Source organism: Piliocolobus tephrosceles, chromosome 1 (genome assembly GCF_002776525.5).
Source record: "Piliocolobus tephrosceles isolate RC106 chromosome 1, ASM277652v3, whole genome shotgun sequence".
Classification (NCBI taxonomy): domain Eukaryota; kingdom Metazoa; phylum Chordata; class Mammalia; order Primates; family Cercopithecidae; genus Piliocolobus; species Piliocolobus tephrosceles.
In genome coordinates, this window is record NC_045434.1 from 66,513,623 (window position 1) to 66,535,816 (window position 22,194).

At 41.3% G+C, this 22,194-nt stretch overlaps 2 protein-coding genes across 4 annotated transcripts in view; one reads left to right on the top strand and one right to left on the bottom strand.

Annotated features, from left to right (window-relative positions):
* The window catches only part of HSD11B1 (hydroxysteroid 11-beta dehydrogenase 1), a 54,026-nt gene extending 38,313 nt beyond the window's left edge, over positions 1–15,713 (top strand). For 2 of the 3 annotated variants that reach the window (XM_023198331.1, XM_023198332.1), the window contains 2 exons: positions 13,501–13,644; positions 15,098–15,713. In XM_023198331.1, the coding sequence (XP_023054099.1) occupies positions 13,501–13,644; positions 15,098–15,315 (362 nt within the window). In that variant the 3' untranslated portion in view covers positions 15,316–15,713. The remainder of the gene's footprint in view (positions 1–13,500; positions 13,645–15,097) is intronic. The other variant, XM_023198330.2, reaches the window with a different exon arrangement.
* The window catches only part of LAMB3 (laminin subunit beta 3), a 160,809-nt gene that overhangs the window by 111,552 nt on the left and 27,063 nt on the right, over positions 1–22,194 (bottom strand). The window lies entirely within an intron of this gene.

Below are 22,194 nucleotides of genomic sequence, written 5' to 3' on the forward strand. Positions count from 1 at the left end.
AGGAAAGGAAAGGAAAGGAAAGGAAAGGAAAGGAAAGGAAAGGAAAGAAAGCAGGGTCTCAAAGAGATACTTGTATATCCATGTTCACAGGAACAGTATTCGTAATAGCGAAAACACTGTATGTTTCACTATTAGCAACCCAAGTGTCTATTGGCAGATGAATGGATAAGCAAAATGTAGTATGTATATACAATGGAATATTATTCAGTCTTTAAAAGGAAAGAAATTCTGACACATGCTACAACATGGCAGGACCTTGAGGACATCATGCAAAGGGAAATAAGCCAGCCACAGAAAGAGAATGAACCCTCTGGTGTTGGTTTGCAATTGGAGGAAACTATGATTCCACTTATATGAAGTTCTTAGGATGGTGAAAGTTATACAAAGTCGAAAGTAGAAGGGTGGTTGCCAGGGGCTGGGAAAGGAGAGAATGCGGAGTTATTGTTTAATGGGTATAGTTAGTTTTGCTACATGAAAAGAGTTCTGGAGATGGATGGCAGTGATGGTTGCACCATAATATGAATGTACTGAATGCCCCTGAACTGTCTGCTTAAAACTGGTTAAGATAGGCCCCGGTGTGTGATGTTCCCCTCCCAGTGTCCACGTATTCTCATTGTTCAACTGCCACTTATGAGTGAGAACATGCAGTGTTTGGTTCTCTGTCCTCATGATCGTTTGCTGAGAATGATGATTTCCAGCTTCATCCATGTCCCTGCAAAGGACATGAACTCATCTTTTTTTATGGCTGCATAGTATTCCATGTTGTATATGTGCCACATTTTCTTAATCCAGTCTATCATTGATGGACATTTGAGTTGGTTCCAAGTCTTTGCTATTGTGAATAGTGCCACAATAAACATACATGTGCATGTGTCTTTATAGTAGCATGATTTATAATCCTTATAAAGGATTGCTGGGTCAAATGGTATTTCTAGTTCTAGATTGGCTGGGGGAGGGATAGCATTAGGAGAAATCCCTAATGTAAATGACTAGTTGATGGGTGCAGCAAACCAACATGGTTCGTGTATACCCATGTAACAAACCTGCACGTGGTGCACATGTACCTCAGAACTTAAAGTATAATTTTTAAAAAATGGTTAAGATAGGTTTTTTTTTAAAGTACCACCCGAAAAAAAAAAAAAAAAAAAAAAAAAAAACTTACTGATTACTAGGGGGAAAAGAGTAATTTTACAGAAGAGAAACCTGATAGACAGCACCTGAATCAAATGATCGTGGTTAAATAACATCACCAGTAATGGAATAAATTGAAAACATGTATCACTTGATGGGGTGCAATGTGAAGAACACAAGTTACTTCTGTGAACCTGCCAAAATGCATAACCTGAATCAAATCATGAGGAAACACCAGACAAATCCAAACTGAGGGACATTCATCAATAGTGCGCTAGTAAATGTTTAACAACAAGCTATCCAGAAAGGAAGAGTCAAAAACCCTGATTTGTAGCCTTTCCATGGAATCAACACTCCCATGATGACCATATCCACATGACATTCTCTTGCTTGCAAAATTTATAAACATTTAACCACCAGCTCTCACAATCTAGTATGAGCCAGCTTCAGCATATCAGCTTGTACAAAATAACTGGCTGTACTCTCCAACAGTGCCAAGGTCATGAAAATAAAGGAAAGACTGCAGAATCGTTGCAGAGCAAAGGCAACTGAAGAGTCATGACAACTAAATGCCAACACATGATCCTCGATTGGATCCTTTTGCTATAAAGGGTATTATTGGGACACATGACAAAATTTGAACAGGGTCTGTGGATTAGATAACATGGATACGTCAATGTTACTGTACTGGGTTGAACAGTGGCCCCCAAAAAGATATATCTACATCCTACCTGCCTGAACCTGTGAATGCAACCTTATTTGGACAAAGGGTCCTTGCAGATGTAATTAAGTTAAGGATCTTGTGATGAGATCATCCTGGATTAGCCAAGTGGGCTCTTAATCCACTGCCAAATGTCCTTATAGAGTCAGAGGAAGAGAAGACACAGACAGAGAGAAGAAAAGGCCATGTAAAGATGGAAAGTAGAGATTGTGACATAGCCACAAGGAATGCCAGCGTCCACCAGAAGCTGGAAAAGGCAAGGAAGCACTCTCTCTTAGAGCCTTTGGGGGGAATGCGGCCCTGCCAACACATTGATTTCAGACTTCTTGACTCCAGCACTGTGAGAGAATAAATTTCTGTTGTCTTAAGCCACCCAGTTTGTGGTAATTTGTTATGACAGCCCTAGGAAACTAATAAATTCCCTCATTTTGATGACTGTATTGTGATTATGTAGGACAGTGTCCTTCTGTGTAAGAAATGAACACTAAGTATTTGGGGGAGATGGGACATGAGGTCAGCAATGACCTCAATTACAGCTATTACCCTCAAATGGCTCAGCAGAAAAAAAAAAAAAAAAAAAAAAAAAAAAAAAAAAAAAAAAAAGGTTGTGTGTACTATTCTTGCAACTTTTCCTTAAGTTTAAAATTATTTCAAGAGAAAAATAATAATAATAATAATAATTCCCCATCCTGGGAGTCTAGTGACTTGGAGGATGTATGAGAGTGAATTTTGTGGGGCTTTTTCTGGGTTCTTCAGAGGTCCCCTGCAGGAGACACCACCGCTGCCGCCCATTCTCCCTGCAGTTCCCTTTGTGTGAGCAATGCCTTCTCTACCTCATTACTTTCAGTTCAGCTTTCTCCTCAGCTCCTAGGCTTCAATCAGCCCAGCCCACTTGGCCCAGTCTACCCCACCATCCCTGGGCAGGTGACCCCAGGCGAGCCCCCATCCACAGGATCCACACTGGGCCTCTGGGAAGTCAATCCTTGCATACATGGTTGATCCCACAGTGCACTCAGCTTTGTTCTCAAGCAAGGGCAGTTCCAGCCCTCCCTGTTGCCTTTAGACTTTAGATGTGAGTCAAATTCCAGTCCCTGAACTCCAGGGGACATATTAAAAGTTCTCCAAATAATGCTGTTGAGGCCCCTCTCATGTGGCTTAAGGGGAGAGGGATGAAACTGCCCTGAGCATCGGTGGATATAGGCACAGGAAGGACACTGAGAACTCTCTCTTATCCAAGGGTGATTTAGGCTAGGCACGGGTGATTAGGCAATGCAGGCAGAACTGGTTTGGGTCCACCCTTCAACTGTGGATGTTCTTCAAATCTATTCTTTTATTCTTGCCTTAGAAGATGTGCTGATACTCTGAGACTTTAGGAAGAACTCCATTTTACATCCTGTCAACAGGCCCCATACCTGCATAGAAGTATTCTTGCCAAAGTCACCTTGTGAAATTTAGTAACAAGTTTTATCTTATTTATCTCTGCTACATTTTGTGCTGTTTCAACACCATGTGCTTTTTCCTAGTGATCAGCCAAAACATTGCCCTGGGTTTTCTCTGGCCACCTTAACTGTCCCCTCTCAGTCTCTTAGGTTTCTTGGCAACTCTCCAACCTTAATTGTTGGTTTCCTCAGGATTCTTCTATCCTAAACCTTCTTCTCTTTTCACTCAACACACTTTCCCTGGATACATCCATTCACTGCATTGCTTCAATTATCACTGGATTGTGGGATGTCTCAATACTTATGATGACACCTCAGGTCTTCTGAGGTATGGAGAAGATAGGTGGATTTATCTTGAGAGCCCAACTCGATTCAAACAACTAAAGAGTTTAGACCATGAGGGTCTCAACTGAGCAAGGATTTTTAGGAAGAGCTGGGAAAAATGGGGGGCAGGATCCAGGATGACTCTCTGGCCTTTGAAGCCATTTAGGCCTGACGCACCTCAAATTTGGGCTCATTCATTTGCCTGGGGTTGCTCTAAAAGTGTGAAGGCAGGCAGGAATGAAGTTTTTCAATCCTTATGCACTCCCTTCTGAGCAATCAATTAAAGCAGTCTAAAATCCACCTTTGAATTGGTAATTATTTCAAAATATCAGCAAGGCAGTTAGGGATGGAGGGTAGAGAGAGGATGAACGAAAGCACGTAGGCCTCTTTTTGACCTCTTCTACTCAGCTAACAAGGCTCAGTACATGGTTTCTTTGCCAGCTCTCTGGCTCTTACTGTTTCTACAGCGGCTGAGTCCCAGCATTTCTGGGACAGAGCTAATTACAAACATTCTGTCCCACTTATCATCATGTCTGCCTTCATCCTTCTAAGACTCTGTGTCCCATATTTTGCTTCAGAAAATATAGTCACCATAGCTCTGTTTCTTAGTGTTCTAAAACTTCCCAGAAAGCTAGCTGCCATCTTTCTCTTCTGCTCTGATGGCCCCACCCTCCCACATAAGCCAAAACTTAACCTTGGGTAGAAACACTCAGGCTTCCGACCCCCTCAATTCCATGACTGCTTCATGCATATTAGAACAGTGCATTTATTTACTTATTAATTTAATTGAGCACATACACTAGCACATCTTTTTTAAAAAAACTGGCAATCCAACAAGTGGATCTCACAGGGTACAATCAGAAAACAAGTTGATTCTTTCCTCCCACTGCCTGTTCAAACCTGTTCTGTGGGCAGGTCCTCCCTGAGCCTGGACATGAGCTAGGGCAGATGGTAATACTTTTCTGGTTACTCCAGGTTAGTAAAAAATCCTATGGCTGCCTCCAGTCCCCAGAATAGTCTCATTTCTGAATAGGTAAAAATGTCTAGTCATGTGCAATTTAACTTTAACCAAAGCTTCTCCCCTTGCTAAGCTGGAACCTGCTGTTGGTAGGAAATGTGTTTGTTCTTTCCTCTCTTTCCTCACCTCCTCCCCACTCCTTGACCCCCTCTAGCCTGTCTTTGGTTAAAGGAAAAGGGAGAATGCAGGGAAGAGGATAAGGAGTAGGAAAGGTCTTATTTGGCTGGCACCCAGCTAACACATTGGTCTTCTCCTGACATTCAGAACTCATGTTCTCTGACCACTTGGTGGATGTTCAAATCTGACTCTTGCATTGCATGCTTTTGTGGAATCTTTGGAGGCCCTTTCTGGAATACTAGTAATTCTTCTTGTGGTTTGGGCAGCAGTTGCTTATGTTATTTCCTTTGGGCCCTGGGATTACAGTGGGAATACAAGAGAATACACTCACTGCTTCAGGCTGTCCTTTTGGGCACAATTGGAAATGGCTCCAGAAGAGAAGGGATAGGTCCTGGGACAAGGCCCACAGGGTGGTGAGCAGAGTGTGGGCTGGATTTCAGGTCCACCTACAAGGAAAAGTTTCCATAGGTGTGACACAATTTGGGCTATGCAATGGCTTTGCCCATAGCCATGGCCTCTCAGATTGAGTCAGACCCCAGTCCCCCTTGTTGCTCATCAAACTCTTTGGGACAAGCTCTCTGAGGTCTCTTTGAAGTCACTCTCACAAGGACTGACGTGAGGAAAATCCCCCACCCCTTCTTTTTAGAAGATCAATGAGACATTGCTAATTTCTTCTCTCTAACTCCCATTCTCTCTGGCCTCCCAGTGTCAGCCCCTTTATTTCCTTGGGATGTTTGTTTGTGTTTCCATGTTCCCTGTAAGTGCACAGGTGGTCTGGAACCTCCCTTCAGAACGTGGAAGCCTTTGCCAATTACTGTGATGTTCTCAGCCTTTGAACCTCAGCTGAAACTAAAGCAGAAAAAGTCAAATTTTAACATCCTGTTACATGTTGTTTACTCCACTTTGACCAGGCCTTTTGACTCATGGAACCTTTTTTAAAAAATAAAAATCTAGACTTTTAGAGGGATTTTGCCCTTTTCAGCTTTCTGAAACTTCTAAATATAGTTTACATAGAGCAGAACGTAGGGGTTTCCTCACACAAGCTAATTCGCACTATGTGGAAAAATGTTTAAGAACAGACTTGTGAATAGAAGTAGACTTGAATTAAATGCACCAAGGTTGTTTGGGACTAGAACCTGGAAGATTTTTCTCTCTTCTCTTCATTTTTTTTTCTGCTTTTTTTTTTTTTTAAATATATATTCCAGATTTCCTTTAGTGAGCCTAGACTGGTTCGCAATCCTTATCTGCAATTCCAAAATCCAAAAAGGCTATGGGAAAACAAATGGAAACAATAATAAAACTCCAAAAACTAAGGATTTTCTTTGCATAATTAAATCTACCTAATGAATTTAACCTGAACTGAAGTGAGGCTACGCAAATCCTTCCTTTATCTCAGTATTAACTTTCCAATGTTTTAGTGCAGAAATAATAACATGTTCTCATACAGGCTGCCTCCTCCAACCCTACTGGAGATGCGGTGTAATATCTATTATATGCCCATACCACCATCTAAAATCCAAAAATAAATTTAATTTCCATAATACATCTGATTCTAAGAGTTTTGGATAAGTGTTCATAAGTCTGTACTTTTGTAAAAGAATAAATACAATAAACTTTGCTATTATTTTCTTTGTCTGACCAGCTTCTCACTGTCTATCTAACTCCTGCCTCTAATTTTTGAACACGCCATTCTTCCACCTCCCTGGTCCTTCATGTACTTCCTTTCATCAAGTAGAATTTACAACCTACCTCCTCCAGGTGGAGTTTCCTGATAGTCCAATATATTTCTTCACCTAAGCATCCAGTTTAGATTTGAAATACATGTTTTCCTTAGTCATGCCAGTTTGGGTTTTAAAGAGACTTAATTCATAATTCAGTGACTGCTCACCCAGCTGTCACTGTGGGACTTTAGCCTCTTCCAAAGACCTCTCTCCATTTCTTCCAGGAGTTCCTAGAAGATGTTCAACAAGCTTAGGCCACCATGTCTTTCCTGCCCCACACTCATTCTCAAAATGCACTATGAATGTCATTTATGGATAAAGCCACTCTTTCCTACTGAGCTCTTTAGCAGAGTCCTCTACTCCAGAAACAGACTAGAAAAATGGCAGGGGAGGGGCAGAGCTCAAATCCACAGGTTAATGGTCCTTATTTGCACATGGTCCTTATATGCATTGAATTTAAGTACTAGCTTAAACATTTACAGATCAATAGCAGGTCACAAAATCTGAGAGATGTCAACAACAGCTATAGTCATATGTAATTATGTTACAGTGTACCTCATGCATAGTCTTCATAATAAAGGCTAATCATTTTTTAATAGTCTTTGTCCAACCTTGTATGCTTGCATAATAGTTCATTTTTTTCACCATCTAAAAGTGGGCAGACCTCAAGGTAAAGAGATCAAGACCATTCTGGCCAACACAGTGAAACCCTGTCTCCACTAAAAACACAAAAATCAGCCGGGCATGGTGCCACACGACTGTAGTCCCAGCTACTCAGGAGTCTGACGCAGGAGAATGACTTGAACCTGGGAGGCATAGATTGCAGTGAGCCAAGATCGCGCCACTGCACTTCAACCTGGCAACAGAATGAAACTCCATCAAAAAAAAAAAAATTGTTTTTAGGCATGTTTTAGTGGCTCATGCCTGTAATCCTAGTACTTTGGGAGGCCAAGGCAGGAGGATCACTGGATGCCAGGGATTTTAGGCCAGCCTGTGCAACATAGTGAGACGTTGTCTCTACAAAAAATAAAAACTAAATTAGCCAAGCGCAGGGGCATGCATCTGTAACCCCAGCAACTCAGGAGGCTGGGGTGGGAGGATGAGCTATGATCTCACCACTGTGCTTTAGCACTTCAGCCTGGGTGGGTGACAGAGTAAGATCCTGTTTCTAATAACAAAAAAAAAAAAAACTTTTTTAAACTATGCATGCATCCATGTCATGAACTTTTCAGGTGGTCTTCTGACATGTATGGCTCCTTCACTACTTCTCTCCTTTCTTCTGCTTTCACTTTCTCTCTTCTCTTACTTAACCTCCTTCTCCTACAAAACCATTTAGGATTCTTCTATGTACCTTGAGCATAACCCGAGGCATAATTAAGGATAGGCAATGTGATGCATGAGCTCCATGAGTGGTATAAAAATAACTGCTCTATGAATGCAGACTATGGCTTCACAGGATATCTTGCTTCTGCATCTCTGTTGCCACCTAGACAAATACATTAAATGTCACAGTCAATATCTTTATTGTCATCTAGGGGTGTGTAGTGGGCTGAATGGTGGTCCTCCCCCAAAAGATATGTCCACCTAGATCCTGTGAACATGACCTTAAGTGGACACATAGAAAGTCCTTGAGAATGTAACTAAGATCTCAAGATGAAATCATCCCAGATTATCTGAGAGGCCCTGAATCCAATGACAAGTGACCTTATAAGAATAGTAAAAGAGACAGACAGAAGAGAAGTGATGTGAAGATGGAGGCAGAGACTGGAGCTGTCAGCACAACTCAGCTCCAACTGCCAGCAGACATGAGAAGCTAGAAGAGACAAAAAAAGGATTCCTTGCTATAGCTTTTGGAGGAAGCATGGCTGTGCTGATAACTTAGTTTTGGACTTCTGGATTCCAGTACTGTAAGAGAACACATTTCTGTAGTCTTACGCTACCAAGTTTGTGGTAATTTGTTATGGCAGCCCTGGGAAATGAATACAAAGGGACTAGGAATGACTAGCCCTGTCTATTTATGGGTATCCTTATCTGTTGGCTTAGAAGTGAAAATAATACTGCTATTCATAAATTTTGCCTATTTTGGACTCAACTATCAAAACAGAGAGAATCCTCACCAATGCTCTTCCTGCATTGGGTTTAACACATGGCTCCTGGAAAACACATGTATAAAGAACGGTGGTTTCTGTAGAGGAAGTACCACCTAGTGTTCAAGAGTGTGGGCCACTAGAGTCAAATCTGAATCCTAGTTTGAATCCTGCTTCTCCCACTCATGAACCTTGAAACTTTGAGCATTTATCCTTTAGACTCTAGACTGGCACATAAGAACTAAATAAATTTCAGAGGTTATTGTGTTCATTCCATATGCTTGCTTACTTTTGCAGAATACTTGTCTCTGCTTACTTATCCCTCTCCATGGCTGAAAATGGCTATCCCAGTCCCAACCTTACATGATCTTTTCATTCAAAATCCAACAGCAGCAATCAGAATCTTTTCGTCGCTCTTTCAATTTCTTGAAAGAGAGACCATGATGTGTGTTCAAGCCAGTGTGCACATTCGTGATAACTGGGCCAACCTTCCATGGCTAGAAAGATAAAGTCTCTGTGAAGGGGATGAGGGCAGGAAGGCCATGGCAAGCATTTCTAGTACACTGTAGCTTTTCACATTTTCTATATTCAAACCTATTTATATCTTCCTTCATAATATGCGCCTCCAGTTTCATGCTTTAAAGGTACCTTTAACTTTGAGATTAGAAATTCACCCACAGCTTATTTTAGTTTTTTACTTTTCACATATACTCTGTGATCTAATTTGAATTTATTTATTAGAATGCTGCTTTTTTTCTCCAAGTAACTAGCTATTTGTCCCAACATTATTTTTTGAATAGCTCCTACTTTTCTCACCAATTTGAATACTAATACCACTAACAATAATAGCATTTTCTGAATGCTTTCTATGTGCCAGAGTTTGTGCTAAGTATATTACATGGGTTACTCCAGCTTGGTTATATTATTATCCACATACTACAGCTAAGAATTGGCATACTTGGGATTCACACCTGGGTCATCTGACTCCAGAGCTCATACTTTTAATTACTATGCTATTCTTATAAGTAATGTGGATCTATTTTTGTCTCAAACAATAAGGAAAATTATTGACATAACTGGAAGTCCAGATGTAGGGCAGGCTTCACAGTTGACTTGGCTGAAGCTCAGTGTCCCCGTGATTCTCTTGGCTCTGCTCTCTTCCATGTGTGGCTTCATCCTCAGGCTGACAATGAGATAGCTGCAGCAATTCCCACCCCCATATCAATGCACAAAAATGTGTCAGAAATAAAAAAGGATTGCTACTCTCAGAAACTCTTCCAGAAAAACACTAACTTTTTGAGACACTCCAACAAAATTTTCTTCAAGTCTCATTGGTCCAAAATGAGCCACATGGCCATTCCTGTATCAATCATGAGTAAGAAGAATGGGATAAAATAGATTACATAAGCTCACACCTACAGTTAGGAATTACGTCAGCTTTCTTTTGGCACATGGGCTGCATAGAAGTGGGGATAACTATCAATAAGAAGTAAGTTCAGCTGTCAGATAGATACAGAAAACCTAAAATAATAGTAGACTCAATAAACTAGAATTTAGACTGGGCATGGTGGCTCATGCCTGTAATTCCAACACTTTGGGAGGCTGAGGCAGGTGGATCACTTGAGGTCAGGAGTTCAAGACCAGCCTGGCGAACATGGCGAAATCCTGTTTCTACCAAAAATACAAAAATTAGCCTGGTTTGGTAGCTCACACCTGTAATCCCAGCTACTCAGGAGGTTGAGGCAGGAGAATCACTTGAACTTGGGAGGCAGAAGTTGCAGTGAGCCAAGATCACGCCATTGCACTCCAGTCTGGGCAACAGAGCAAGACTCTGCCTCAGAAAAACAAAACAAAACAAAATACCAGTAAGTTAAAATTTAAATCAGGTCTGAAGGTAGGCAGTATAGGGCCAGTAGAGTATGGCAGCTCCATGGTCACCAAGGTTCCTTCCTTCTCTCTAAACTATCTAAATGTTTTGCCATCCTCAATATGTGGCTTCTACCTCATGGTCCAAGATAGGTCTGGAGCCACAGTCATTACATCCACCTTCAGACACCAAGAAGGACAAAGGAGTGGGAAGGAGAGACTGGCTTCTCCCTTTAAGGATGTGTCCCAATATTGAAACCAAAACTAAAGATACAACAAAAAAGAGAAAACCACAGGCCAATATCCCTGATGAACACAGATGCAAAAATCCTCAACAAAATACTAGCAAACAGAACTCAACAACATTTTAAAGGATCATTCATCATGACCAAGTAGGATTCATCTCCAAGATGCAAGGATGGTTTGATATAAGCAAATCAATAAATGTGATACATCACATCAATAGAATCAAAGACAAAAACTGTATGATCATTTCAGTAGATAATGAAAAAGCATTTGGTAAAATGCAACATCCCTTCATGATAAAAACCCTCAACAAATTGGGTATAGAAGGGATATACCTCAACATGATAAAGGCCATATATGACAAATCTATAGCTAACATCTTACTGAACAAGGAAAAATTGAAAGCCTTTCCACTAAGATTTGGAACAAGAGAGTGATGCCAACTTTCACCACTTTTATTCAATGAGTACTGGAAGTTCTAGCCAGAGCACTTAGACAACAGAAAGAAATAAAGGGCATCCAAGTTGGAAAGAAAGAAGTCAAAAACCTCACTGCAACTTAACAAAGAGAGATTCCTTCTTCTCAGGTAGGTTTTGGTGGACTTACATGATGTCTTCAAGAATCCAAGGTCATTCCACATTTCTGTTCCACCATAATTAACATTAGCTTTTCCTATAGTTCACAAACTGACTGCTACAATTCTAGCCATCATATCTGAGGTTCATTAGGAGGAAAGGAGAAGGGCAAAATGTAAAAGTTGCATGCCACCTGAATCCATCTAATTTATCAGGATATCAATATCTTTCCTAGAAACCTCATCTGTTAGATTTCTCATTGGCCAGAACTATTACATTGCATGGCTTATTAGGGCAAGAAAATCTCAGGGAGATGAGATTTGCACAATGGAAATGTAATAATAATGAATTTTAAAATGATTACATTGCTGTCCTGAACAAAATCAGACTCTATTATTAAAGAAGGAGGAATGGATATTGAGTAGATTACACTGTTTACTGTAATTTTCCATCTAGAATATTTTTTGCTATATGATATAAAACAAACAGTTAATTTTTTCCAATTAGTTAACCACCTTTCTCAGCATCTTTATTAAATAACCCATCCTTTCTTCATTGGTTTGACATACAACATATTATATTTGAAACATATAGAAATTCCAATTCTGATAACTGCAGAGTGGCACCTGAAAGACCATCCTTCCCCAGATTACAACTATAAACTTTTGACAAAATATCGACAACAACCATTGAAAGCACTGGAGATTAACCAAGAGCAGATAGAAAATGGAGGGTTATTGACACTTGGAAGAAGGAAATGACAGTAGGCGAATTTCCCACTTGTATAGCTTTATGCCTAAGGGCAGTCCCAATCAGTGCCATATCTGGGCTAGAAACCTGCCATCTTGCCAACATGAATAGCTAGAAGGAAGAGGTTGGGGTTACTGTAACAGCTGGAATGTAAAGGGGGATATGCTGGAAAGGAGAGTCACAGTGGAGAAACACTGAATCCTATACATAAGCTCTGTCCAAATCTCTAGTTGTTCTCTGATCAATGCATGGGCAATGCAGAAATCAAGCAGCCAAGTTAAGATTCAAATAATTGAAAAGAGATTTCAGCTGATACTTATTACAAGAGACAGCGTTTCACCCAAGTTAACTGGCCACTTAAAAAAACAAAAAACAAAACAAACAAACAAACAAAAATCAACACTCTTTGGAGGAATGTGACAGAATCCAGGCACCCTGCAATGTATCATTCACAATATCCAGGATACAATAAAAAATTAACACCCATACAAGAATAGTAAATATGACCCATACTTAGGAGGAAAGGAAATCAATAAAGATCAATCTTAAAATTACCCAAACTCTGGAATTAGCAGACAATTGATTTTAAAGTAGCTCGGTAAAGACTGTAGGGTCTCAGGTCACTTCTACTTTCCCCTCCTAAAAAGGGTATTAATAATATTTTATCCTATTAGGCATATGTTCACATATCCTTCAAAAAACTTGAGTGAGAATTAAGCAGTCTGGTGAATGTTTTTTAAAAAAGTGGTTTTGGGTAGAAAAGCAAAGACAGGATTTTGTTTTTTGTTTTTTTTGAGATGGAGTCTCTGTCACCCAGGCTTCTGTGTGGTGGCACGATCTCAGCTCACTGCAACCTCCGCCTCCCAAATTCAAGCGATTCACCTGCCTCAACCTCCTGAATAGATAGGACTACAGGCGTGCGCCCAGCTAATTTTTGTATTTTTAGTAGAGACGGAGTTTCACCATGTTAGTCAGGCTGGTCTCGAACTCCTGACCTCAAGTGATCTGCTCACCTCAGCCTCCCAAAGTGCTGGGATTATAGGTGCGAGCCACCGCACCCGGCCAGGACAGTGTTTTTTTAAATCCCTTTGTAAGGAAAGTAAAACATACCCTTTCCATTGTCAACAGGTCACTGAGTTGGCAGAGATCACTTGTCAAACTCTTGGATCCCCAGCACTTGGTTCAGAGGTGGAAGAGTTAGCAGCTGTGGAATTACATGGCTCTTTTGTAGCCTCGCTTGTTTATTGCCTTTACTAAAACCCTAAACAGTCCCTCTTCAATGAAGGCTATCCTGCAGCCCAATCCCACCCCATGCCTTCGATACCTTAATGTTTTTCTTTTCAAAATTCAATATAGCAGTATAATTTCCATGGGGAATATAGAGAAACTAAGACTCAAAGGGGTAAAAGGACACCATAGGAGTTACAAAGCCTACTACAGATAAAGATCAGCTCTGTTAGAAGCTGAAATGGGCCACCTTATTAACCCATTTCTTTATCATCTAGGGAAAGTGGCTTATCCAATGGTTGCTGCCTATTCTGCAAGCAAGTTTGCTTTGGATGGATTCTTCTCCTCCATCAGAAAGGAATATTCAGTGGCCAAGGTCAATGTATCAATCACTCTCTGTGTTCTTGGCCTCATAGACACAGGTAAGGTCAAGACTTTGAATAATTACCTGCAGATGAACTGTCTGCCTTACCATTGTGGATAAACAAAGGTGCTGAACTCCCCGACCTCATGTGTAATGCACTAAAAACGAACCAGTGCAGAAAGCACTAGCCGTCTCATTTAAAGGCATTTCTGTCACCAGTGGAGGCTCTGGCTATTCTTTGAATCTCCTTTCCAGTTTGATTACCAAGGTGGCTGGGTCTCACCACATTCATCACTTAACCCTTTGCTGAACACCTTATGTCCTCATGGACACTCAATGACCATTACGTTCCTATATGAGACTTATCAAGTACAAGTTTGTGTTTCTTAAAAGCATCACCAGTAATAAGACACACTGGTATCATGAACTCTTTGATGTGATGTGCTGAAAAGGACACAACATCATTTTTGTAGTGTTCTTGCCAAAATACATGACCCCACTCCAATCATAAGGGAACAATGAACAAACCCAAATCAAGGAACATTTTATAAAACATTTGGTCAGTATTCTTCAAAAGTATCAAGGCCATGAGATGCAAAGAAAGGCTGAAGAACTGTCACAGATTAGAAGAAAGATGGGAAGAAATTACTACTAAGTGGAATCCTGGATAAGATCCAGGAACATAAAAGGAACATTAGTGAAAAAATAAGTTCTGTAGTTTAGTTAATATATTGTATCAATTCTATTATTGTACCTGTCCTAAATCATTGCACAATGGTTATGTGTGATGTTGCAAACAGGGGGAGCAAATGTGGAATATAAGAGGGTACTGCATGTAATTTTTACAACTTTTCTGTTAAGTCCAAATACAAGTTTATCTAAAACATGTGGCAGATATTAAAAGAAAATTCTCTTTGAAGAGTAATTGAGTAGTAGTTAGAGAAGTAAAGAAAGAGACCGAGGCCCAGAGGGAGACAAGAAAGGAATGGAGAGAGAGAGAAGTTGTACAAGATGGACGTGAAAACTTGGAAAGAGAGAGAAGTGAAAGTGGTGACAAGGGAGCAAAAGCCTGGATTCTTGAGTATCTCTTCCTTTTATAAGACAGTAAGTCATTATCATATAGCACTCTGGTTTTGCCCACTGGCACTTCCCATTAGCTACTGAGTGATTATGAGTCTTCTATCCTCATTCTGCTCCCCCATATTACTTCTCCGCCTCCAACCAAAATACCCAAGAGAGAAGCATAATTCAGATCTCCTGAGTAATCACCTCTAATTGCTCCCATCAATCTCCATCCAGGAAGGCAAGGCCCCTATTAACACTAAGGCCTCTCTTTGCCCAACAGACTCTAACATACCCAGTCTCTCCATGTATTCCCTATAGCGCCTGTAAGGCTTGCAGAGCAAACACTGCCAAAAGCCCCTGACAGCTAAGTGGTTGATGTCTCCAGGCCTTCCATCATGTAGACTGTCATAGTCGGATAACCCTACTCTTCCCTTGTCATTCTATAGACACCGCCATGAAGGCAGTTTCTGGGATAATCAATATGCAAGCAGCTCCAAAGGAGGAATGTGCCCTTGAGATCATCAAAGGGGGAGCTCTGCGCCAAGAAGAAGTATATTATGACAGCTCACTCTGGACCACTCTTCTGATGAGAAATCCATGTAGGAAGATCCTGGAATTTCTCTGCTCAACGAGCTATAATATGGATAGATTCATAAAAAACTAGGAACTCCCTGAGGGCTGGGCATGCTGAGAGATTTTGGGACTGTTCTGTCTCATATTTATCTGAGCTCTTGTCCATGAAGACATCTTCCCAGAGTGTCCCCAGAGACATGCAAGTCATGGGTCACACCTGACAAATGGAAGGAGTTCCTCTAACATTTGCACAATGGAAACATAATAATAATGAATGTCATGCACCACTGCAGCCAGCAGTTATAAAATTGTTAGTAAACATAGGTATAATTACCCAGATAGTATATTAAATTTATCTCTTATATATAATAATATGTGATGATTAATACAATATTAATTATAATAAAGGTCACATAAACTTTACAAATTCATAACAGGTAGCTATAACTTGAGCTTATTCAGGATAGTTTCTTTAAAATCATAAACTGTGGTCTGAACTCTTTATCTGTTCCTGAGTGGAAGAAATCACCCTAATCTTTGTTTGGTGGGGAATATTGTGTCTTTATCTTTTCTGTATATTTCTGAAATTCTTCATATGATTGCATATTGCTCCTCTGGGAAAGAAGACACCTAGGCCTAAGGAACTAGGGCAAACCCAGGGAAATAGAGGTCCCAGAAATTTGAGCCACAGACCCAATGGCCCATTTACTGCTCTCAGAGGACATCAAGCATCTGTACGTTACATGTGAACACTAAACTCTACATTGGAAGTTTGGAGAGGGAGAGTTGGAGTTCAAATCCTGCCACTCACTCATTTAGACATTTATTCATTCAACAAATATTTAGTAAGCACTTATTAGGCATCACCTAACTACGATTAAATGGGAAACAAAACATCAGCAAGATGAACAACTCACCAAAGCCCGATATTGAGCAGGGCCCAAGAAGTAAGAGATGACACCCTCAACTTGGGTAATTTTGGTAGTATTTAAGAAAAAAAGGGATAAGGCATAGGGAAATCACAAAAGATAGTGATATCTCAGGGTTAGTTGCAGCTGTTTCCATCCTAAGGCCCACAGGGACAAGAGAAGAGACCTGTTACACAAACTCTGAGATGTGAAGACCTGTGTGGAGAGTACCACATGGCAGGAGCTGTGACATTTAGTTAAAAGATGCAGCCAGCCCGCCAGCCAGGCGCTGTGGCTCACGCCTCTAATCCTAGCACTTTGGGAGGCTGAGGTGGGTGGATCACCAAGTCAAAAGGTTCAGACCATCCTGGCCAACATGGCGAAACCCCATCTCTACTAAAAATAAAAAAATTAGCTAGGTGTGGTGGTGTGCGCCGACAGTCCCAGCTACTTGGGAAGCTGAGCCAGGAGAATTGCTTGAACCTGGGAGGCGGAGGTTGCAGTGAGCTGAGATTGTGCCACTGCACTCCAGCCTGGCAACAGAGCAAGACTCCATCTCAAAAAAAAAAGAGAGATGCAGCCAGCCCACTAAGGATTGTGAAGGAGGTATCTAGGAGAACAAACACTCCAGCCTCACCTCACACTCTCCCCTCCCTCTGATCTCTGGCCAGTGTTTCGCATTAGCTGAACAGAGGGGCAAGGGAGCAGATAGGTATAGACCATACAGGTCAGCTTCCCCATGTACAGAGCAGATGGAAAAGGGTAACGAATGTTCTGGAGAAATGAATGGGGTATATCCATCAGGAACTGCAACACTCCCAAACATACAGCTTCCAGGGTAAGTAATGCTGGGACATGAGACATGTGCCTAAAAGTGCAAGGGAAATTTTCTTTTCCTGCCTCTGAATCTAAATGACTGGGCAGCAGAACATATTGGAATCTATTGAGGCTGCCAGCCCCATGGACAAAGGGTTGGATCTGAGCATGCTAATATGGCTGCACTTTTCTTAGAGGTCCTTCCAAGGCTATGCTCAGTGCAAGGGAGCAGGAGAGACCTGGCTGCATCCATGTGTAAAACAAAACGAAACAAAAAGGGCCAAAAAATGTAGTCTGGTTTCTGACATGAAATGCACCCACACTTGCAACATGGCCTAATATATGTCTTGGTTTCTGATCAATCAGATTAACATCCTTCAGTCTCTTGTAGAAATGAGACTCCTTCTTCACAGTGAGATGAAGCACAGTAATTCCTTTACTCAAGGGTAGAGATAATATTAAAGCTGAGTTAGAATTCGCTTGGGGAGAGGTTAAACTTCATTCTAAATGAGACTTTCTTCAGAATCCAAAGGGGAAGATCTCAAAAAGTAGGTCTGAGAACTGAAACCATCTACACCCATATAGCTTATTATCTTCATTAACACGATTTCAACATTCCATTCTCTTATCAGCATGACTTTACTATTCCAAGAAACTCTTGTCTGCTAAGATAAATGTTGCAAACCCATTTAAAAGTGCTGAACTTTTCAATAGATAGCATCAAATAACTGCTACTCTTTAAGACTGCTTGGAACCCTTAGTTCCAAACCCCAGCTTCACTGTGCTCACCAGTCTCCAACTATGGCATCACGATCCTTATCCAATTCAAATAAAGTCACCATGCTGAAGTCTCACCTTAACCTAGACTTTAAAGCCCCATAAAGACCCTGACTTTACCCTCTCCACTCTCAGAGTCTACTAAGACTCCATCAAGACTCCAGCTTTGCCTTATCAACAAGTTGTTTGGTGGTCTTTTTTAGGGAGCCAGCAATCAACAAGTCCTTCCTAAGAGATTCTCTCAAGGGTCCTCATCCAGTTCCTAACCTGGCTCCCCTGCCCCTTAAATATCTGCCCATCTCTCAGGAGTGGCAGGGGTTCCAGCAGCTGGAGCCAAGTTCCAATTTCAGTGGCACCAGCAGTACAATAACCCTTGTCTTTGGACTAGTTCCACTTAAAAGAACCTAGGCTTCCTAGCTCACTTTATCACGAGCTCAAAAATATACATCCAAGGATGTCCATTTTCACATCCTATGTGAAATCCAGATGTGCATCGCTCACTTCTCACCCACATTAACACAAAAATTCAGCATCTCTTGTAGGTTCCGAAAGTAATTATATTCTCACTGAAAGTATAAGTAAGCAAGGTAGCATATCTCAGAGGGGAGAAGGAAGATTAAGTTTACATTCATTCAGCGTACATCCTTTTATTTTTTTTTTTTTGAGACACGGTCTTGCTCTGTCACCCAAGCTGGAGTGCAGTGGCGTGATCATGGATGGCTCTACTACAGCCTCGAACTCCTGGGCTCTAGCAATCCTCTGACCTCAATCTCCCAAGGAGCTGGGACTACAGGCATGTGGCATCATGCCTGGCTGGTATTTTAAAAATTATTTTTAGTAGAGATGAGATCTTGTTATGTTGCCCAGATTGATCTCAAACTCCAGAGCTCAAACAGTCTTCCCACTTCAGCCTCCCAATGTGCTGGGATTACAGGCATGAGCCACCACGCCCAGCCCGGTGTGCATCATTTAACTCAAAAGATCCCCCTTGGCCATGTTGCCCTCAAAGTGCTTCCTCTGGGCTTCCCCTCTTAATCTGACTTTGACCCCCAGAGAATCCAGCCTCCAGCCTCCTTCTTCTCCCTCGTATATTTATGCACAGTTGATTCTGACTCTAGCTTGAATATCTTTTTTTAACAAAAATAGTCTCTTCCCACAAAGAAATTCCTTCACCAAATATTACATTCGTAGTAGCCAAGACAATGGAAAACAACCTTAATGTCTACCCATGGGGAAATGTTTAAATTACAGAAATTAAATTCAATATTATGAAATCACTGTGTCATGGTAACAAGGGATTAAGTCAATTTATATGTACATCCATGGAAGGAATTCCAAGGCATACTGTTAAGTGTATAAAACAAGTTGCTTACAAAGATGCATAATATAATTCCACTTATGTTAATAAGTTACACACACACACTCATGGAATGAGGATATGTGGATTCCATGTGAATGGAATGGGGAAGCTAACTAGCATAAGGCACGATTGTAAGACCTGAGAAAATTAGGAACAGCTTTCTTCCAAGGAATACACCCATGATTCTCAAACTGGTAGTGTTGTGAGTTGAGCCATGTACCCCAAAAAGACATATTAAAGCGCTAATCCCTAATACCTAATACTTCAGAACATGATTTTATGTGGAAATAGATCATTCCAGATATAATTACTTAGGTGAAGAGAAGGCTGCACTGGATTCAGGTGAGCAATATGACCAGTGTCATTTTAAGAAGAAGGCCACATAAAGGCAGAAACACACACGGGCAACACCTTGTGATGACAGAGGCAGAGATGCAAGTGATGCAGCTGCAGGCCAAAGGACACCAAGGCTTGAAAACCCCTATCAGGAGGCAAGAAGAGGCAAGGAAGCACTCTCCCCTACAGGCTGCAGTAGAAGTGTGGCCCTCTCAACAACTTGATTTCAGTATTCCAGCCCCCAGGACTGTGAGTCAATAAATTTCTATTGTTTTAAGCCACTGCGTTTGTGGTCCTTTCTTTGGCAGCCTTTGGAACCTAATACAGAAAGTACTTTCTTTGGCAGCCCTAGGAACCTAATCCCTGTATTAGGGATCCTTAATACAGGGATATGTACCCCTTGCCTTGCTTCTCTTGGTGGCCCAAGATTATGATGTTATCATAATGTTATAATTATAATATTATCATCATCTTGGGCCACCAAGAGAAGCAAGGCAAGGGGTACATATCCCTTGACTCAGAATTTTACTTCTAGGAATCCTGACATACAAATGTGATGTAATTAAAACAGAATCAAGTCATACCTCCATCAAAACCCATAATTATCCCATTTCATTCCGAGTAAAGGCCAGAGTCCTTACAGAGACCTAAAAATCTTACATGATCTGGGTCCTTACTGGCTCTGAGATGGCATCTCCTTCTCTTCTGCCTCATTGCTCAAGCACTCCAAGAGGCCTCGCTTGGCCTCCTATCTATTCCAGAGCATGCCAAATATGCTTCTACTTCTCCATACCACATGGCCAGCTGCCTTACTTCCTTCAGATTCATTCAAAAAGTTGCCTTTTCATGGGCCAAGGACGTGAATAGACAATTCACAAAAGAAGATATACAAATGGCCAACAAACATGTGAATAAAATGTTCAACATCAGCCAGGCATGGTGTCACATCTGTAATCCCAGCACTGTGGGAGGCTGAGTTGGGTAGATCACCTGAGGTCAGGAGTTCAAGACCAGCCTGGCCAACATAGTGAAACCCCATCTCTACCAAAAATACAAGAATTAGCCAAGCATGGTGGCAGCACCTGTAATCCCAGTGGGCTGAGGCAGGGGAATCACTTGAACCTGGGAGGCAGAGGTTGCAGTGAGCCAAGATTGCACCACTGCACTCCAGCCTGGGCAACAGAGCAAGACTCTGTCTCAAAAAAAAAGAAAAAGAAAAAATGCTCAACATCTCTAATGATCAGGGAAATGCAAATCAAAACCACAATGTGATACTACCTTACTCCTGCAAGAATGGCTATAATAGAAAAAAAAATTTAAAAAAATAGACGTTGGCATGCATGTGGTGAACAGCGAACACTTCTACACTGCTGGTGGGAATATAGGCTAGTGCGATCACTATGGAAAACAGTGTGGAGATTCCTTAAAGAACTAAAAGTAGAACTACCATTTGGTCCAGCAATTCCACTACTGGGTGTCTACCCAGAGGAAAATAAGTCATTATACAAAAAATGATATCTGCACATGCATGTTTATAGCAACACAACTAACAATTGCAAAAATGTGGAACCAACCCAAATGCCCATCATTCAGTGAGTGGATAAAGAAACTGTGGTGTATGTGTGTGTGTGTATATATATATATATATATATATATATATATATATATATATATATACACACACATATATACACACACACACACACACAATGGAATACTACTCATCCTTCAGAAGGAATGAATTAATGGCATTCACAGGAACTTGGATGAAATTGGAGACTATTATTCTAAGTGAAGTAACTCAGGAATGGAAAACCAAACATCGTATATTCTCTCGTAAGTGGGAGCTAAGCTATGAGGATACAAAGGCATTAGAATGACACAACAGACTTTGGGGGCTCAGGGGAATAGGGCAGGAAGGGGGTGAGGGATAAAAGACTACAAATTGGGTGCAATGTATACTGCTCACGTGATGGGTGCACCAAAATCTCACAAATCACCACTAAAGAACTTACTCATATAACCAAACACCACCTGTTCCCCAATAAACTATGGAAATAAAAAAAAAAGAAGTTTTTTTTTTTTTTTTTTTTTTAAGGCGGAGTCTCGCTCTGTAGCCCAGGCTGGAGTGCAGTGGCCAGATCTCGGCTCACTGCAAACTCCGCCTCCCGGATTCACGCCATTCTCCTGCCTCAGCCTCCGGAGTAGCTGGGACTACAGGCGCTCGCCACCTCATCCAGCTAGTTTTTTGTATTTTTTAGTAGAGACGGGGTTTCACTGTGTTAGCCAGGATGGTTTCGATCTCCTGACCTCGTGATCCGCCCGTCTCGGCCTCCCAAAGTGCTGGGATTACAGGCTTGAGCCACTGCGCCCGGCCAAAAGAAGTTTTTAAAGTTGCCTTTTCAATGAAGCATTCCTTAGCCACCCTAAATAAAATTTCAAACCCACCCTGAAATGTTCTTTCTGTTTTGTTTTTTTGAGACAGGGTCTCACTCTGTCACCCAGGCTGGAGTGCCGTGGCATGATCACAGTTCACTGTAACCTCTACCTCCTGAGCTCAATCCTCCCACCTCAGCCTCCAGAGAGATGGGACCAGAGGCATGTGCCATCATGCCCAGCTAATTTTTGTATTTTTTGTAGAGACAGGGTTTTGCCATGTTGCCCAGATTGGTCTCAAACTCGTAAACCCAAGCGATCTACCCGCCTTGGCCTCCCAAAGTGCTGGGATTACAGGCATGAGCCACCATGCCGGGCCTACCCTGAAATTTTCTGT